Source organism: Tasmannia lanceolata, unplaced genomic scaffold, assembly GCF_043159265.1.
Source record: "Tasmannia lanceolata isolate RefF3 unplaced genomic scaffold, GAP_Taslan_0.1 ptg000008l, whole genome shotgun sequence".
Taxonomy (NCBI): domain Eukaryota; kingdom Viridiplantae; phylum Streptophyta; class Magnoliopsida; order Canellales; family Winteraceae; genus Tasmannia; species Tasmannia lanceolata.
The window spans coordinates 5,255,003-5,272,753 of record NW_027518685.1 but is presented as its reverse complement, the minus strand read 5'-3'; the positions used below and the strand labels follow the sequence as shown (position 1 = coordinate 5,272,753).

Genomic DNA, 17,751 nt, shown 5'->3' with positions numbered 1-17,751 from the left:
AGAGAAAACCTTGACATTATTGAATAACACAAGCACAAATACCCAGATTGCTCTTATCAACATGCAATATATAAAAAGGAGTTTTTATATGGTGTAAGCCCTTAGAGTCCCTTATTTTTCAAAAAGTACTGTACCGAACACATCATAGAATGATCCAAACCGTCCATAAGATGGAACAAAACGTAAATAGGTTGTTCCCCAAAAATCATTTCCATAGGATCATCCCAACCCTCTGATCTGTAGAAGTTTCTATAATATGCAGTTCTTTATAGATCGGAGGGTTGGGATGATCATCCTGTGGAAATTATTTTTGGCGAACAACCTATTTACGTTGTGTTCCAACTTATGGACGGTTTGGATCATCCTATGATGTGGTCCGTACAGTACTTTTTGAAAAATAAGGGACTATACGGGCTTACACCATATAAAATCTCTATAAAAAGATGGTCTATAGTGTTTCTTGCCTCAAGACATACGGTTTAATGGTCTACCGTGACTAATATAATCATGTCTAGAACTTGATTCTCCCGTTCTAACTTTGATTCGGACACCTGTCTAAACAAAAGGCATTCGTTTCATGATGTCTCTCCATACCCTAATTCCCTTAAATCTTTACTTATATAAGGATACCATCTCCTTAACTAGCACCCTATTTCCTAGCTATAGCAGCTCTCCATATGTGGGAATGATCAATGCCAAACCTCCATAACCACTTACTCAACAACATAGCCCTATTCATAGCTTTTAAATTCATGATACTCAAACCTCTAGCTTATTCAGCATGACAAACCTCTTTTCACTTGACTAAGTAAGATCTCCCAATGTTACCAAAATCAAAGAAAGAAAATTTATTTTCAGTGTTTTCCAGCCCCATCCTATGCTCTCCTCATTCACCACCCCCTCAAATATCTGTTTCTCCCCCACCACTTTGTCTCTTTGGTTTCATGGTCGCCAAACATGCCCTTCTTTCTCATGGGGTGCCATAAATAACATAAATCCATATAAATAGGCCAAATATATAGCTATGTTTAAAACCATGGGCAGAATTGTGAAGAGGAACTCGCTTTTCCACCAATATAGACGAAAACAAATGAAAGCAGTAGGTTCTCTGCTATTATTTGGCCTCAAACCAAGATCTACTCCAAAAACATCCATTCCATTATTGCATACTACAGTTCCCCCCCCCCCCCCCCCCCCCAACCCAAAAGAGTGGTGGGCTCACCTCTTTTATGCTAAAAAGCTCTCTGTATAGTCCATCATCTCAACTAAAATCACCCCAACCTAGCTTTTTTGTATTAGTCAATTTATACAACAAAGATGCTGCTTAAAAACTGACAAGGTTCAAGTGCTGGCTTCAGCTGCAGCGAGCAAAAGCAGCTACACGTCCAAACTGATGTCCTCCTCCTCTTCTGTCGATCACGTAACAGAAGCCACGAATTCTTTCAAGCTTTTACTGCTTTGCCTGAGAACAATTGTACAGAACTGTGTTAGATAATGCTGCATAAGAAGTCATATGTTTTAACTACCTTCATGATCTATTACTGCTACTAGGCCCTTAAAAAGTTCTGCTCATTTCCAAATTCAGGTTACCTGTCAGAAACAGCTTCGACAATGAATAGGCCAAATTGTGTTTCTTGTGGAAATATGATAGTGGAAGATATAAACAACGTGCTCTCAACATCATTTGGCCAGACTTGTGGTGGCCGCTTGGATCAACAGATCTAATCATGTACATGGGGCAGCAGTGGGCTCCACCTCTTTTATGCTAAAAAGCTCTCTGTATACTTGTATAGTTCATCATCTCAACTAAATTCCTCACATTGTTTCTGGCGAAAAAGGCCCCTCACCTACCCCCAACGAAATCGCGTAATTGCACGTGCGAGTGATGCTCACATTAATCACGTCTCCCTTAAAATAAAAAAGCCCATTCCTAATAGTCTAATACGCCATTGCTATCAATCTAAACCTCTCAAATGGCTCTCTCTGTTTCAAATCCTAGTTACAGAAACCCTAATTCCTCAATCTCCGAACCCTCGTTCTCTTCCTTCAATGGATGCCTTCAAATACCCCTCAGATTGAACAAATTCTCCTCGAATTCCTCTGCTCGGAAACTGCCTTCGATTTCATGCACTATCGCGCAAGATTTGCCTGTTCAAATGGAGAACGAAAGCAAACTTAGGGTTTCATTGAGACCGGATTCTTTCGGTAGGTTTGGAAAATTCGGGGGAAAATACGTCCCTGAAACCCTAATGTACGCTCTCAGTGAGCTCGAATCCGCATTCCGGTCTCTCGCTGGAGATGTAGATTTTCAGGTTTGTAATATTCTTCATTTTTTTTTTGTTAGTTTTTCAAGGAATTGGAGAATTGGGGATGATTGTTTGTTTGAAAGGTCTTTTTCTTCCTGATAATTCTGGTAATTGGTCTTGTTTTGTAACTTAGATATGTTTCTGAGTTGTGTCTATTGATTGCATGATGGATTTTATTTGGAGAATTTGGTCTATTCTTGCCTTTTAATTTTTTATTTTACATGCTTTAATCTGTCCTTATTTTATTTACTGTATGTTGGATAGCTTTCTGTACTCTTATGAATGAGATTCTTTGATGATTGAGCTCAATTCCATATCTCCGTTGGAAGGTGCTCTGTGTATAAACAACAAGAATGTGGCTTCAACCTGCTTAACTGCTCAAAAGAGGTGGTTCTTTCAGGATTGTATCCATTTTGATGCCGTGATTATTATGAAATGATGGATGTTCTCCTTTTTTTGTTAGATTTGATAAATGATGTGTTGTAGAAAATAAGATAGAACAGAACGCAGAAAATAGAACGGAAGAATTAATTGGGCAAGGCACTTCCAGGAAGCTATCTTTAAGATAGTAATTTCCCACCTATATCTATCTCCAGATACAATGCCCAACACCGAGAATTTTAACAGGATTGTAATATAATATAATTAATAATACCAATTACATTATTAGTAATATAATAATTTATAGAGGAAAAGGATTGTACGCTCGAGTGTACCAAGCTTATGGTACGCTCGAGTGCCCCAATCACATGGGTCCCACATTTTTTGTGGTGATCCAAAGCATTCATTTGCAAGGCCCCATCATAGATAGGGTGTGTACCAAAAATCAGCTCCATTGAATCATCCTAACCCCTCCAAAAGTGGAGGGCAAAAATGGGCAGATTTGTGGTCTGTCCATTTTGCCCTCCACAAACGGATGGGTTAGGATGATCCTATGGAGCTGATTTTTGGTACACACCCCATCTATGTAAGGGCCTTTCAAATGAATGCTTTAGATCATCCTAACAAAGTGGGCCCATATGTGATTGGGCACTCGAGCGTACCATAAGCTTGGTACGCTCGAGCGTACAATCCTTTTCCTCTAATTTATAATATATAACATGATGTTCTTTTTACGAGTTTATTTGTTTATGCGCTTTGCTACCAACTTCTGGTAGGTTGAGTGTAGAACCGTAGATACGCCTCGCTATGATTATTTGCCAGCTCAATTAGCATGGTTTTTTCTTAAGGGGTGGAAGTTATGGGCCTTTTTATGGACTGTTTATTTGATTAAACACCTTGAGCTTTTAATTAATTTTTTATTCTTTTGCTATTTGGTCATATGGATTTTTGTTTTTTTACTTAATAGCTGTGTGCAGGCATTCAAGAAATTGCTTTATTAATGTTCATGATTTGAGGGAGTGGAGATACCATCATTTTTGTCCCTTATTTTTGCTGTTATTATTGTTTGGAAGCATCAATTTGCATAATTTTATTCTGTTGCTCAGCGTGTCTGTTTTTAATTATTATTATTTCATCTGTATTTTTTTTTACAAGGCTTGGCTTGATTGGTTCTCTGCCACTCCCTATTTTAATCCATATTGCTTTTCTTTTTTTTTTTAATTTGCAGAAAGAACTCGATGGGATTTTAAAAGATTATGTGGGCCGGGAGACCCCACTGTATTTTGCTGAGCGGCTTTCTGGCCACTATAAACGCGCAAACGGTGAGGGCCCACACATATACCTGAAGAGGGAAGATCTTAACCACACTGGGGCACACAAGATCAACAATGCTGTTGGACAAGCTTTGCTCGCCAAGCGTTTGGGGAAAAAACGCATCATAGCTGAGACAGGAGCTGGTCAGCATGGAGTTGCAACTGCTACTGTATGTGCGAGATTTGGTTTGGAGTGTATTATATACATGGGTGCTCAAGATATGGAGAGGCAATCCCTTAATGTTTTCAAAATGCGGCTTCTCGGGGCAGAGGTTTGTTGTTGCTATCCTTGTTTGTAGCAATTGTGACCCTTAGAGCTATTTTTTATTATTTCTCATTCACTGCAAAATTATTATGGTGCCGGGAAATTCATATGGCAGCAGGAATTTCTCCAAATTCTATTTAGACATCTTCTAAATACTTCTATTGGAAAAAATATGCATTGGGATGCTGTCCCTTTTTCCAAGGCACAAAGCTATCAAAGAAAGCAGTAGTGTAAAGATATTTACTCTAAATCACTTTAAAATAGTGTACCAATGACCACTAGTCAACTACCTATAGATGCATCAACCATGTTCACAATAAGTATCTGTCCTTGAAAAACAAAACTCAACTTATTAATCTGTTTTTGAATTTTGTTGGCATACCCCAATCAGTAACTGGACTAGTGACTTGCTTGTCGTTGTAAAATTCTTAAGGATTTTTTAGAGATTGAGGAAATCATAGAAGACTAGAAAAGAATGGATAGAAATAAAATCTGATCCGGGACCTTTATTGGTTGAAGCCTACTATTGGATAGGTTCAGCTTCATACTGTGCCTAACACCTAGGTTAGCTTCCTAGGCATTCAGATCCAACATATTCTGAAAGATGCAATTTTGGTTTCCTCCCATCATAAATTTTGGACAAAAGTTGTATTTATGCAGAAAGCACTGTGTATTGGACTTGGTGCTCACTGCTCAGATCCAGGACCAAACTGAGCAAGGTGTCCAAGTTGTGCTTTTGTATAATGATCAAAATTGCCACCCTTTTTTTTTTGTCTCTCAGGAACTTAAATTAGCGATAAGTTTTTTTGTTACGAACTGATATACAAAGTTAAGATTTGATAGCGTTTCCATCATGATTTATGTTACCTATTTTTCAATGACTTCTAAAGTTGAATTGTGAGCACTTTGATAATAAATATTTCACAATTACTTCTAAGGACTTTAAAATAGTGACAGGTTATTTTCTCATGAATTGCTATACAAAGTTAAGATTTGATTGCGCTTATGCCTTTTTCCATCATGATTTATAATAATTATTTCGCAATTACTTTAGAGTCGAATTGTGAAGACTTTGATACTGTGACAGTTACTCATCAATTTGAATTGCTTTTCAAAGTTTGTAGATCAAAGTCTTTGCGATGATGGTCTGAAGGAGTTAAGATCTTAGCCCTCCTCAGGAATTGGCTGAAGTTATTCTTTGGGAAAAGATTGGGTGAGAGTTGAGGGGAGTAGGTGGAGGTGCATGGCCATCTTCTAATCCTATGTTGCCTTATGGTTGACCTTCCACCCAAAGGCCCTAATTTGCAACACCACTTACTAAGTTGCCATTGAATTGTATCTCAGCCAGTCAGCCATTTCTGTTTTTGAGTTTCTGCCACATTTTCATTTTGCTTTGATTTGGAGGTATCACCTTCAACCCAAAAGGTTCAACTGGTGATACCACCTCTAAGTAACCATTGAATTATATATCTGCCATTTCTGTTTTTGAGTCTCTGCTGTATCTTCATTTTGCTTTGAATTGTGGGTATCACCTTTACCCACATTTTGCAGATGAGCAACCATTGAAAAGGGACATAGAATTTTTAGCTGGGAGAGTGAATTCAAACATCCCATGCCATGATTCTCTTGTTAATGATTATCAAATTATTAAAAAATTAAGTGAAAGTTGCTTGCGTAAATCAGAAAATAAAATAAAATAAGCATCCCTCTCTAGATTTTTTCATAAGTAGTCGTACTACTGCTGCTACTAGAAAACTCTACTTGAAAGGAAGGTTGATTTATCTTGTTGATCTCAGCCCCTCAATTATGAAATGTCGAATATAATTGTGAAAAAGCAACCATCGCTGGACCTGAAAGGAACCCTAAAGTTTATATGTTTTTGGGCATCTTGTTTTTCACTTGTAAAACTAAGTTGAATTTCTGTGAACATTGAAAATAAGGAAATTAATTCATGACCTAGTCAACACAAGCAACATTTGAGCCAATATACAGATACCTTCTGCATCCAATGACTTGAGCTGAGCTTTTGCTGTTAACATTTAATTGAATGTGGGTTATTGCCTCCTTGAATGCCATCATCAATTCATTACCAGTTTTTAATTTCTCAAGATATATGATTCTATGATATGTAACAACTGTCTCATACCTTCTTGATACATGACTCACTTTTTGTTTAAAGTTACCAAATAACCAATTTTCTAAGCAAGCAATGAATGATGGTTAGCTGCTATTCTTCATTACTGTTTTTCTTTGCTATGCTATTAACTTTTATCAAAGCAATTAATCTTTATGCCATGTAGGTAAGAGCGGTTCATTCTGGGACAGCCACGCTAAAAGATGCCACATCAGAGGCTATACGTGACTGGGTAACTAATGTGGAGTCAACCCATTACATTTTGGGGTCTGTTGCAGGCCCACATCCATATCCAATGATGGTCAGAGAATTTCATGCAGTGATTGGCAAAGAAACCAGGAAACAGGCAATGGAAAAATGGGGTGGAAAGCCAGATGTGCTGCTTGCTTGTGTTGGTAGGGGTTCAAATGCAATGGGGCTCTTTCATGAGTTCGTTGAGGATAAAGATGCAAGGCTAATTGGGGTAGAGGCTGCAGGCTTTGGATTGGACAGTGGTAAGCATGCCGCTACTTTAACAAAGGGGGAGGTGGGTGTTCTACATGGGGCTATGAGTTATTTGTTGCAGGACGATGATGGTCAAATAATTGAGCCTCATTCTATTAGTGCTGGGTAAGAATCACAAATTGGAATTTCCTCTTGTTGTTCGCCCCTATTTGTGCCTTTCTATACATAATTTATCTGCCCTTACACGGTTAGTATTAATCCTTTCCTTCATCGTGTATAGCTTGGATAACCCTGGGGTTGGACCAGAGCACAGTTTTCTCAAGGATATAGGACGTGCTGAATACTATAGTGTCACCGATCAGGAGGCACTCGAAGGTACAACTTAAATGCATTTTATTTGAAGATACGGGTGCAACAAAGTGCACAGAAAATATATGATTCCATATTTCCTGACTTACAATCTTGCAATTATGTATGTTAATATAATCTATACCCACGCTTTTGACTGAGCTAAATCCAGTGACATTAAGCTCTGAGAAAAAAGAGGCGAGGGGAGGCGTTTTCTCCCTCTCGTCTCCCTTTTCTCATCCTCTCTCTCTCTCTCTCTCTCTCTCTCTCTCTCTCTCTCTCTCTCTCTCTCTCTCTCTCTCTCTTGCTCGTTCCCCCCTCTATCTCTCTCTCTCTCTTTTTGGAATCTCGCCCTCTCGTCTCTCCCCATTGCTGCTTTTTGAGTCTCGCCCTATTTTTCTCGTCTCTCCCATTGTTGGCAAAAGATGAGCTGCGGAGGCCGAATCGGGATCCCTAGAGGCCAGATTTGGAGCATGGTTTTTTTTCATGGTGGCTTGATCTAAGGCTATGGAGGTAGGGTCTGGGGCCGTGGAGGCTGGATTGGGAGCCGTGAAGGCCGGATCTGAAGCCATGGAGGCCGTGAAGCTGGATCTGGAGCCGGAAAAACCGTGGAGGTTGCCGGAGGCCATGAAAGGCTGTGGGGTGTTGGACTTGAAGCCGTGGAAGGCCAGCTATAGGCGCTGCGAGGCCATGGATTATCGGAGCCGGAGGCCATGAGGGATATGGGAGGCTGTAGATCGACGGATTTAACAATGGGGTGTTTGGGTTTAACTGTAGGAAGCTGTGGTCTTCGAAATCAAGATCGTGGGTGGCCTGAGGATGGATGTGATGGCCAGTGGAGGCTAAATCTGGAGCATGGCTCTTCCGTGGTGGCTAGATCTAGGGCTGTGGAGGCAGAATCTGGGACCGTGGAGGCCGCATCTGAAGCCATCGAGGCCGTGAAACTAGATCTGGAGCAGAGGAAAACTGTGGAGGTTGCCGGAGGCCGTGAAAGGCCGAGGGGTGCGGGACCTGGAGCCGTGGAAGGCCATCTATAGCTTGATGACGATGGTGATGGCTGAAACTCCCCTCGCGGAATTGATTTTTGTGGAATAGACGTAGAAGGGATTAGAGGATGACCTGCCGGATTTTGGTGGTGGTACAAGGTGGAGGCCGCCGGACAACCGACGGTGTTGTTGGGTAGTCGGCTATCGAGCACGGTTAGGGGCGCACAATAGCTCTTGGCCTTCGAGCGGGATTTTTGAAAATCGAATTCGGATTGTGGTGGAAAAGTCTGTGTGACGTGGCAGGTCACGGTTCTGATTTTATGGGCCCCACAATAGGGCCTTTTTGTTGGATTCGTTACAATGAAGGCTTGGGTAATGTAAGGGGTAGTATGAGGGGTAATGGGCTTTTCTTTTGGGCCAAAGAGAATGCTCCTAGGCAATTCATACTATGTAAATTTGGTGGGACTACTGGTCCCCATTGTAAATTTTGCTAGTATGAATATATTTGTTAATTTTCAAAAAAATAAAATCCAACGACATTAATGGCATGCGAGCGACATTAATGGCATGCGACTCATTGTTTTTTGCTTTCCGTCCCGGTTTTCTTTCATTTGCAGTAAAAAAGCTCAAAGTCAGGTGGTTGTTTCTCATAATTAGTTGAGTGAACCCCCTTTCTTTTAATTGGAGATAGTTCTATTTCTGTAGTCCCATCTGCCAATTCCATATTCAGTAAGATTATTTTTATGCAGTCAAATTATTGTGATTATCTACCCTTCTTTTTTTTGATTGGCAAGCTGCGGTTAGGCAGGACCCCTACCAGAATATTAGATAAAAGGAATGCTCTACTATTTGAAAACATGTTCATATTTTACAAAAAAATTGACAGTTCATTCCTCAGTGACATTGAAGTGCCGCAAACATAGATCTGTATCCTTAACCATTGATTCTTTTGTGATATTTGTTATTAAACATGTGGTTATTCTGCAACTTTTTTTTTTTTTTAACTGGCGTGCACCCCTTGATGTCTCTCGTGTATTTTATTATTTTTTCATACAGCTTTCAAACAAGCATCTCAACTTGAGGGTATTATCCCAGCTCTGGAGACTTCTCATGCTTTGGCTTACTTAGAGAAGCTCTGCCCCACTCTACCTGATGGTGCGAAGGTCGTTCTGAATTGCAGCGGCAGAGATCAGGATGTCCAAACTGCTATCAAATATCTGGAAGTTTGATGGAATTTGTTTTGTGCCATTTGTTTCAATCAGTATCTTAAGCCTGTCAAATAAACAGAATGTCTCCTTATTTATTTACAGTTTGGTTTTTTCTTAGGTGAAGAAGTGTAAAGGATTTTGACCTTCGCAATTCTGGGTCTTGTTTCCATTCTGTACCAATAAAAATAAATAAAAATGTTTCCATTCTGAATGTAATATGAGCATTGGAACTTTGTTCATTCTGCAGGAACCATCAAAGTTAAGCTTAACAAAACACAGGGGAGGAATAGTCTAACTGGGATCACCTTAGTCAGGTGAATCTTGCTAAGACGAATTATGTCCCATGATATAACGAGAGAATTGCTATCAATGTTTTTGAATTCTAGGAGAATACCAGCCTTTCAACAACCAGTGAGAATACCCGCCAGTTCAATCTATGGCAAATATTGGCCATCTTTTGAAGATCTTTTTATTCATTTCCTTCCAAATAACTCACAGGAATGTTAGAAGGGATAAACTCCAGTTTTTGACCTCTTCTAGGACAAGAGGCAAAGCCCAACCCTCGAGTAAATCTTCAATGTGAGCAGAGAAAACCTTGACATTATTGAATAACACAAGCAGAAATACCCAGATTGCTCCTGTCAACATGCAATATATAAAAAGGAGTTTTTATATGGCATAAGCCCTTATAGTTCCTTATTTTTAAAAAAAGTACTGTAATGAACCCATCATAGAATGATCCAAACCGTCCATAAGATGGAACAAAACGTAAATAGGTTGTTCCCCAAAAATCATTTCCATAGGATCATCCCAACCCTCTGATATGTAGAAGTTTCTATAATATGCAGTTCTTTATAGATCGGAGGGTTGGGATGATCATCCTCTGGAAATTATTTTTGGCGAAAAACCTATTTACGTTGTGTTCCAACTTATGGACGGTTTGGATCATCCTATGATGTGGTCCGTACAGTACCTTTTGAAAAATAAGGGACTATACGGGCTTACACCATATAAAATCTCTATAAAAAGATGGTCTATAGTGTTTCTTGCCTCAAGACATACGGTTTAATGGTCTACCGTGACTAATATAATCATGTCTAGAACTTGATTCTCCCGTTCTAACTTTGATTCGGACACCTGTCTAAACAAAAGGCATTCGTTTCATGATGTCTCTCCATACCCTAATTCCCTTAAATCTTTACTTATATAAGGATACCATCTCCTTAACTAGCACCCTATTTCCTAGCTATAGCAGCTCTCCATATGTGGGAATGATCAATGCCAAACCTCCATAACCACTTACTCAACAACATAGCCCTATTCATAGCTTTTAAATTCATGATACTCAAACCTCTAGCTTATTCAGCATGACAAACCTCTTTTCACTTGACTAAGTAAGATCTCCCAATGTTACCAAAATCAAAGAAAGAAAATTTATTTTCAGTGTTTTCCAGCCCCATCCTATGCTCTCCTCATTCACCACCCCCTCAAATATCTGTTTCTCCCCCACCACTTTGTCTCTTTGGTTTCATGGTCGCCAAACATGCCCTTCTTTCTCATGGGGTGCCATAAATAACATAAATCCATATAAATAGGCCAAATATATAGCTATGTTTAAAACCATGGGCAGAATTGTGAAGAGGAACTCGCTTTTCCACCAATATAGACGAAAACAAATGAAAGCAGTAGGTTCTCTGCTATTATTTGGCCTCAAACCAAGATCTACTCCAAAAACATCCATTCCATTATTGCATACTACAGTTCCCCCCCCCCCCCCCCCCAACCCAAAAGAGTGGTGGGCTCACCTCTTTTATGCTAAAAAGCTCTCTGTATAGTCCATCATCTCAACTAAAATCACCCCAACCTAGCTTTTATGTATTAGTCAATTTATACAACAAAGATGCTGCTTAAAAACTGACAAGGTTCAAGTGCTGGCTTCAGCTGCAGCGAGCAAAAGCAGCTACACGTCCAAACTGATGTCCTCCTCCTCTTCTGTCGATCACGTAACAGAAGCCACGAATTCTTTCCAGCTTTTACTGCTTTGCCTGAGAACAATTGTATAAGACTGTGTGTTAGATAATGCTGCATAAGAAGTCATATGTTTTAACTACCTTCATGATCTATTACTGCTACTAGGCCCTTAAAAAGTTCTGCTCATTTCCAAATTCAGGTTACCTGTCAGAAACAGCTTGGACAATGAATAGGCCAAATTGTGTTTCTTGTGGAAATATGATAGTGGAAGATATAAACAACGTGCTCTCAACATCATTTGGCCAGACTTGTGGTGGCCGCTTGGATCAACAGATCTAATCATGTACATGGGGCAGCACCGGGGCCAAATAATTGAGTTTTAGGAACTAGCAAAATAGCCCCCTTCTTTTTAGCATTTTCCAAGTAATGAACTAATGTAATAAAGTTATGAAATGGGAGTTTAATGAAACTCTTGAGAAACAATGACCCACAGAACCCAAGAGATGTTTCTCCTTCGTTGGTCTTTTTTAGGCTTTGCAGGACTTCCTTGGTCCACACTTTTAGGTGTATATCTCTATTTTTAAACATATATTGTTAAAGTATAAAAGATTAAATAACGCCATCTCCAACAGCTTAAGCTTTTGGAGTAACTGGTTGTTTCACATGGTATCAGACCAAAGGTCCTGAGATGAAACCTACTTGATAGCAAAAATCCAAAAGTTGGCCACACGTGAGGGGAAGTGTATAGGAAGATTAAATAACTCTATCTCTAACAGCTTAAGCTTTTGGAGTAGCTGGTTGTTTCACATATATCATTTCTATTATTCCAGAAAAAAAGAAAGAAGAAAAGGAACACATGAAATGTGTACATAGTGATCAGGGCCATTGATCTAGTGGGAACCAAGTGGAATCGCTATAGAAAAAATTCAAGGCCCCATTAGTTCACTTTAATTGGCTTGATCAGTGTGATTTTTTTAGGTCTAATGCTGACCCCACCTAATTTTCTGAGCAATTTTTTTTATATATATAGCCATCTATTTGCAGGTCATGAACAGATGGCAATTTGGTCACCAGTAATTTTGGGTATCACATTCATACTAATTATAATGGAAGAAAATAAAATTACCTGAGAGTAGAGGAAAGTTCCAAGGATGGCTATGGCAGCTCCAAGCGCATTGATGGGTTGGACAGGTGTGTGGAAAATGATGATGGAGGAGACAATCACAGATATTCGCTTCATGGTGTTTCCAATGCTAAACGTTAACGGAGAGATTTCATTCAAGGACATGTATGAGACTTGATTGTACAGATGATAGAACACGCTCTGAGCCGCTACCCACCTACGACACAAATATCTTCATCAGCCACAAAAAGGAACAGAAGTAACAAAACAACAAACAAGTCACTATTACAGTGCAAAAATTCAAATGGAATTGGCTTTTTTTAATCACTCACAATCAGTTGAATAAAAAAGATGAAATGAAACAAGTGATGCATTTCAAAATTTTCTTGGTCCATGATGCAGTCACCTAATAAAGTTTTCACCCTTGGTTGAATGAGATATTCTTCCACCGATAAATAAAAGAAATAGGAGATGAAAACTGGTTCTAGAAGGGAATAACCTAGACTTTCGGTCAACTAAACAGAAGGAAAAAATTACCCCCATCCACTGTCGAAATGCAAAATCGTGATAAATCAAATTTATGAGAATTTCCATTGCAAGGTAGTTTATTTGGTCTGCCTGTGCACCAAGGAATAATTAAGTGATAAACGATAGAGAATTCATGCAAAATTGATTTGGACTACTTATTTATAGGGGAAAGATGTAACAAGCTGAAGATCGAAAAAGACTGCAACTTTGTTTGATAGCAGCCCAGGTACAGGGCCCGCGTATGGCCACAGGCATGTGACACAAGCAATTGGGTTGGTTGGGGTAGACTCATGTATGACACCAGTAAAACAGCTGGCAATGAATTTTTTTTTTCTCATTTTCAATACTTAACAAGAAAAAAAAGCAATCTGAGTGACCTAATTCTTTTCAAGTTCTGAAGCATATTGCGTAAATCATAAGGACATGCTGAAAAAGAAAAGACAATTAGCATTTTTATGGGCAGTTAGCTTAGCAAGAAAGATGTGAGCAGAATTAAATTGCAAAATCAATAAGAGGATTTAAGGTTGTCCATGGAAGGCATGGATACCTCTAAGATACTTTCATATAATCTTTATATGCAAATGCTTTTGAAGATAAATATGATTATTTGCAAATAACAGTTATAATAGTTTTAGAAATGAGATACTTAATGGCTTCCCCTTAACGTCTCATTTGCAAATAGGATTAAATTAAATAATCATTTTGGTTGAGCCTCTAGCGACTTGGTTCTTCACCCCTGAGGTCGAGGGTTTCAATCCCAGCTAGGCAGCTAACCTACCAAAAAAAGATTAAATTAAAATTATCTTATTTGCAGACAATGACCAATTTTGGTGGAATCCAAAGAGGCCCTCTATCTCAAGCACAGATTCACTGCGTGAGATATGGGTATGAGGATTAGCATTTGTGATTACCAGATGAAATTTGGTCCAATCTCAGAAAGTGCTTTCTGCCAGCCCGCTGCCCACATCTGGGGACCCTCCACTGCCACCGCGAAGGGCGTGAGAAGGACGAGAGACAGCATAGACAAACAAGCGTAGTAATTCATTCCACCAACCGACTTTCCTTTCATTCCTCTCTTCGAAAATATGTTTCGGAATACAAACGCCACATTCGATATCATCGCCCCCATAAACCCTTAACAAGACGACAACACAGAGAAACCCTCTGTCAGCAAATTCAACAACCCCATGTCTTACAAAACCACAAAAAAACATCACTTCCAGCAGAATTAGAATGACACCCCCTGAATTTCAGAAAATGGTGAAAGACGACGAAGAAATTAAAATTGGGAAACGAAGGCCAGCGAAATACGAATCCCCTACATCCATTTAAAAATCTTAGATTTTCAGGCTTTCTACCCATTTGAAAAAAATAAGTACTGGATTTTCCCTGGGCCGCTAACACAAATCAGAAAAACACCAGCTATTTCTTCAATGAACAAAAAGCAGGAGTACAGAAACCAAACAAAACCCACCCCAAACACCTTAATTAAGTGTATTTTTATTCAAACAAAATTACCAAAATGTTTTGTTTTCAATAGTTTCAAAATCCCAAAGTGTTTACCAAGAAATTTCCAATTCCCCGTCACACAACCTTCCCAGCACAAGGGCATTCGGTAATAACACAATTTCCTCAACTACAAGAGGAAACAAATGAAGAAACATAGTTCTCAATACTCTTTTTTAACTTTTCCTTACCAGTCATGTTGAAATTCAGCTCTGTAACGGCCGCAAGTCCGCATCCTCCAATGATCGGCAATAGCGAGAGATAAACCGACACAGGAAACGTCTCTCCCAACAAAAACCTCGACACAATAACACTGAAAGCTGGTTCACCGCTCTTGATAATATGCGTGAATGAAACCGCCACCTTTGACATACTCACTGTTGCCGCAACATGTCCAATCGTATGCGCCACAGCTACCTACACACAAACCCCAAACACAACCACAAAAAAAACCCTAAAATCAAAATCTCAAACCACTCCACCTACAGGCCAAACCCAAACACAATAAAAAAAAAAAACCTAAAATCAAAATATCAAACTACTCTAAAACCCTAAAAACCCCTAATTTGGCAATTTTCTTACCGGGGTAAGGGCTTTCCAGAATTCCAGATCGGTTTTAGGTGCTTCAGCGATCCTAGTCGCCCATGAGATCAGCATCATAAGCGATCCAGTGGCGAGAGACAGCGTAGAAGTGAGCCATGGATACGGGAACGCATTGAGGACCTTCTTGTTGTAGATATTGAACACAACGTTCAACGCCCACCAAGTCGCAAAATAAATTCCGATCTTCAGCCTCTGTGGCGCAGCCGATCCGGCCTGTTGGATGTTTGTATCGATCGGTTCTGACTGATCTGCTTCGTAGGCCTCGCACTCGAATTTCAATTTCCGAGCCCTAGAACCATCGTATGATCCAAAACTTTCAACGGAGGAGAGATAGAGAGGCTTCCACGCAGATAGAGTGGATTTAGGGTTTTTAATTGCCAATAACGAAGGGAGCGATGAAAATCGCGGCTTTGGAGATGGAAGTTTTTGCCGTAATAAGAGATCAGATCCAGCGAGAGCTGTTGAAGACTGATTTACCGAGAAGATCATGTTTTTTATGTAGATTCGACTAATTGATTATGGATCTGGCGATCTTGTAGGATTCTAGATTGAAAAACGAGATTCACTAGCAATTTTGGAATTTCACAGTGATCATAGACGAGAAGATTTCAGAAAAACTGAAAAAATTGGTCCAAATATATGAAATTGAGAGAGATCGGATTTTATTTTCTTTGAGATCGTTGAAATCACTCAAAGTCAATGATTGATTTCAACGATTTGATTGATTTCAACGATCCGGACTGATTTCAAACGAGAACAGAACTATATAGAACTGAAAGCAGAAATTTAAACTGATCAATCAAGAAAAACCTCAAGAAAACCTAAAATGCTCAGACACTTCTATAGAATATCCGGGGAAGCTTTTGCAGTAAAGAAGCTCCAAGATTTACAGAAACCAGGCGATTGTCACGATTTCAGGACGATTTTATCAGTGGAAAGTTCAAAACAGAGGATTTCCACGGTTTTCTTGACGAAACCCAAGAGAAAGCTCCAAAATCAGCGAGATGCTTTGATTCTGCAAAGAAAACGTAGAGAAAAACCAGAACAAGCTACTTTCACAGGTTTCTTGACGGAAATCGCGAGAAATCCAGCGATATTTACGAGTTGGAAGAAGGAATTCAGCAGAAAGGATTAAAAAGTTGAACGGAGTCAGATCTACAGAGAAAATAAATCAGAAAGCTAGAAATCTGCAATGTTTTAGTCTTTCCCGAGAGCAAAAAAGAGACGATCTTTCTTGCATTGGAAAAGTGCAGGGCATGGAGAAAGTAAATTTATGGAAGCAAGGGTTTTCCCTCAAATGACGAAAATGCCTCCATTCTTTTTCGAAATTACTATAAGATTCCTTCTCGTCCCTTCAGCGTTCGGACAGCTCACCCACCAATAAAAACCGTGAGGTGTATGTATTAGAAAGAAATTTTGTACGAATACATGTTTCACACGCAAGCCATGATCGATTTTGACCGTAAAACCATTGTGGGTCCCACTTTGTGTGGGTCCTCCTTGAATTGCCCCCGGGGGTCTACCTTGCACAAATCAAAACCACAGGGGGTCTAGTTGTAACTTTTAAAACATTAGGGGTTTAAGTTGAATGTGTCAGAAACCACATGGGTCTAAGTGTATTTTTCCATATTTTCAAAATACCCCTTATTAGTTTACAAATTTTCTATCACGTGCTTCTTATTATTAAGTAGTTGGTAGCTGTACGCCTGAACAAATTATTAAAGAAGCCGACAGCCAAAAAAAAAGCGGAAATAATATATGATCCAACTTGATGGCTCGCCCTAGTTTCTTCGAAGGCGTCTAGGCGTCTACCATTTGGTAACAGGAGCTGGTAAAAAAATATTAAAAAATTAGGCCCCACCTTGATGGGGCCCTATGCCGAAATTCACACCAACTTATCATCCTAACCGTTTAATAGATAGCTTGTTTTCTGTCTATGATTCACATTCAACAAGAAAAATTGACCACCAACAGTTGGGGCCCAGGATCTGATCACTTCAGTGTTTGACAAGGCTACTTCTTCTCTACCTCATAAAAATAAACGGATGGAAGTGAAAGAATGAGAATCTTGCTAACAGGCTAGGAATTGCTTTGAAAAATCTCATTTTTTTTCCTCATATTTTGACTTTGCATAAGGGAGTTGATTTTTTCGCCCCTCCTGCAGGATAATGCGCCCCACTCTTAACGTGAATTGTGGGCAACGTTTTTTGACATCAAATCACGTTAAAAGTGGGCCCATGAAAAAATCATCCCCCTTGCATAAAACGAAAACAGGTGGGTCAGATTCAAGGTGTGTTCGGCAACCATTAAATGATCGCATTTTCTCCTTTTTTAGGGGCGGAGAATGACGAGAGCCAAAAAAATCTCAAAAAATCTTGCTCGGCTGCGTGACCATCTAAGGTCCGTTTCTAAAATTTCTGCTGCTTTCTTGAAGCGATAAATAACCGTTTTTGTGACTTTGAAATGCATTATCCAAAGCTTGCGCTTGCAACTAGCATTCCTCCATAAAATAAATGAAAAGGAAAAAAAAATCACCTGTTTATATTTAATTGCATATAATTGAGATAAGAAAAGGGATGATATTCCCATTCTATTGTTTATTGTTTCAATAATGTAACTGTATTCTTTACTTTAG

General features: G+C 39.3%; 2 protein-coding genes across 3 annotated transcripts; one reads left to right on the top strand and one right to left on the bottom strand.

Annotated features, from left to right (window-relative positions):
- Positions 1–1,039: 1,039 nt before the first annotated feature.
- Positions 1,040–16,370, bottom strand: LOC143884058 (glucose-6-phosphate/phosphate translocator 2, chloroplastic-like). Of its 2 annotated transcripts, none has more exons than XM_077387426.1 (5): positions 15,096–16,370; positions 14,705–14,930; positions 13,919–14,141; positions 12,483–12,696; positions 1,040–1,462 (listed from the first exon to the last, which is right to left on the bottom strand). In XM_077387426.1, exons 1-5 carry the CDS (start codon positions 15,603–15,605, stop codon positions 1,451–1,453), a joined length of 1,185 nt encoding a protein of 394 aa, XP_077243541.1. In that variant the 5' UTR covers positions 15,606–16,370; the 3' UTR covers positions 1,040–1,450. The 2 variants fall into 2 exon arrangements, with proteins under 2 accessions (XP_077243541.1, XP_077243542.1); XM_077387427.1 differs by lacking the exon at positions 1,040–1,462 and adding an exon at positions 11,230–11,430.
- LOC143884057 (tryptophan synthase beta chain 1-like) lies at positions 1,930–9,500 on the top strand. The gene is made up of 5 exons (XM_077387425.1): positions 1,930–2,312; positions 3,916–4,272; positions 6,566–7,008; positions 7,124–7,218; positions 9,234–9,500. The coding sequence occupies exons 1-5, from the start codon at positions 1,974–1,976 to the stop codon at positions 9,404–9,406; spliced, it is 1,407 nt and encodes a 468-aa protein (XP_077243540.1). The 5' UTR covers positions 1,930–1,973; the 3' UTR covers positions 9,407–9,500.
- Positions 16,371–17,751: the final 1,381 nt, after the last annotated feature.

What these genes read in the sequence shown, in the direction of transcription:
- LOC143884057 (XM_077387425.1), top strand. Translation starts at nt 1,974, where the DNA reads ATGGCTCTCTCTGTTTCAAATCCTAGTTACAGAAACCCTAATTCCTCA. An exon ending in CTGGAGATGTAGATTTTCAG is followed by an intron (nt 2,313 to 3,915) that starts GTTTGTAATATT and finishes TTTAATTTGCAG; the next exon opens with AAAGAACTCGATGGGATTTT. An exon ending in CGATCAGGAGGCACTCGAAG is followed by an intron (nt 7,219 to 9,233) that starts GTACAACTTAAA and finishes TTTTTCATACAG; the next exon opens with CTTTCAAACAAGCATCTCAA.
- LOC143884058 (XM_077387426.1), bottom strand. Translation starts at nt 15,605, where the DNA reads ATGATCTTCTCGGTAAATCAGTCTTCAACAGCTCTCGCTGGATCTGAT. An exon ending in TCTGGAAAGCCCTTACCCCG is followed by an intron (nt 14,931 to 15,095) that starts GTAAGAAAATTG and finishes GTTTGTGTGTAG; the next exon opens with GTAGCTGTGGCGCATACGAT. An exon ending in ATTGGACCAAATTTCATCTG is followed by an intron (nt 12,697 to 13,918) that starts GTAATCACAAAT and finishes TTTGTGTCGTAG; the next exon opens with GTGGGTAGCGGCTCAGAGCG.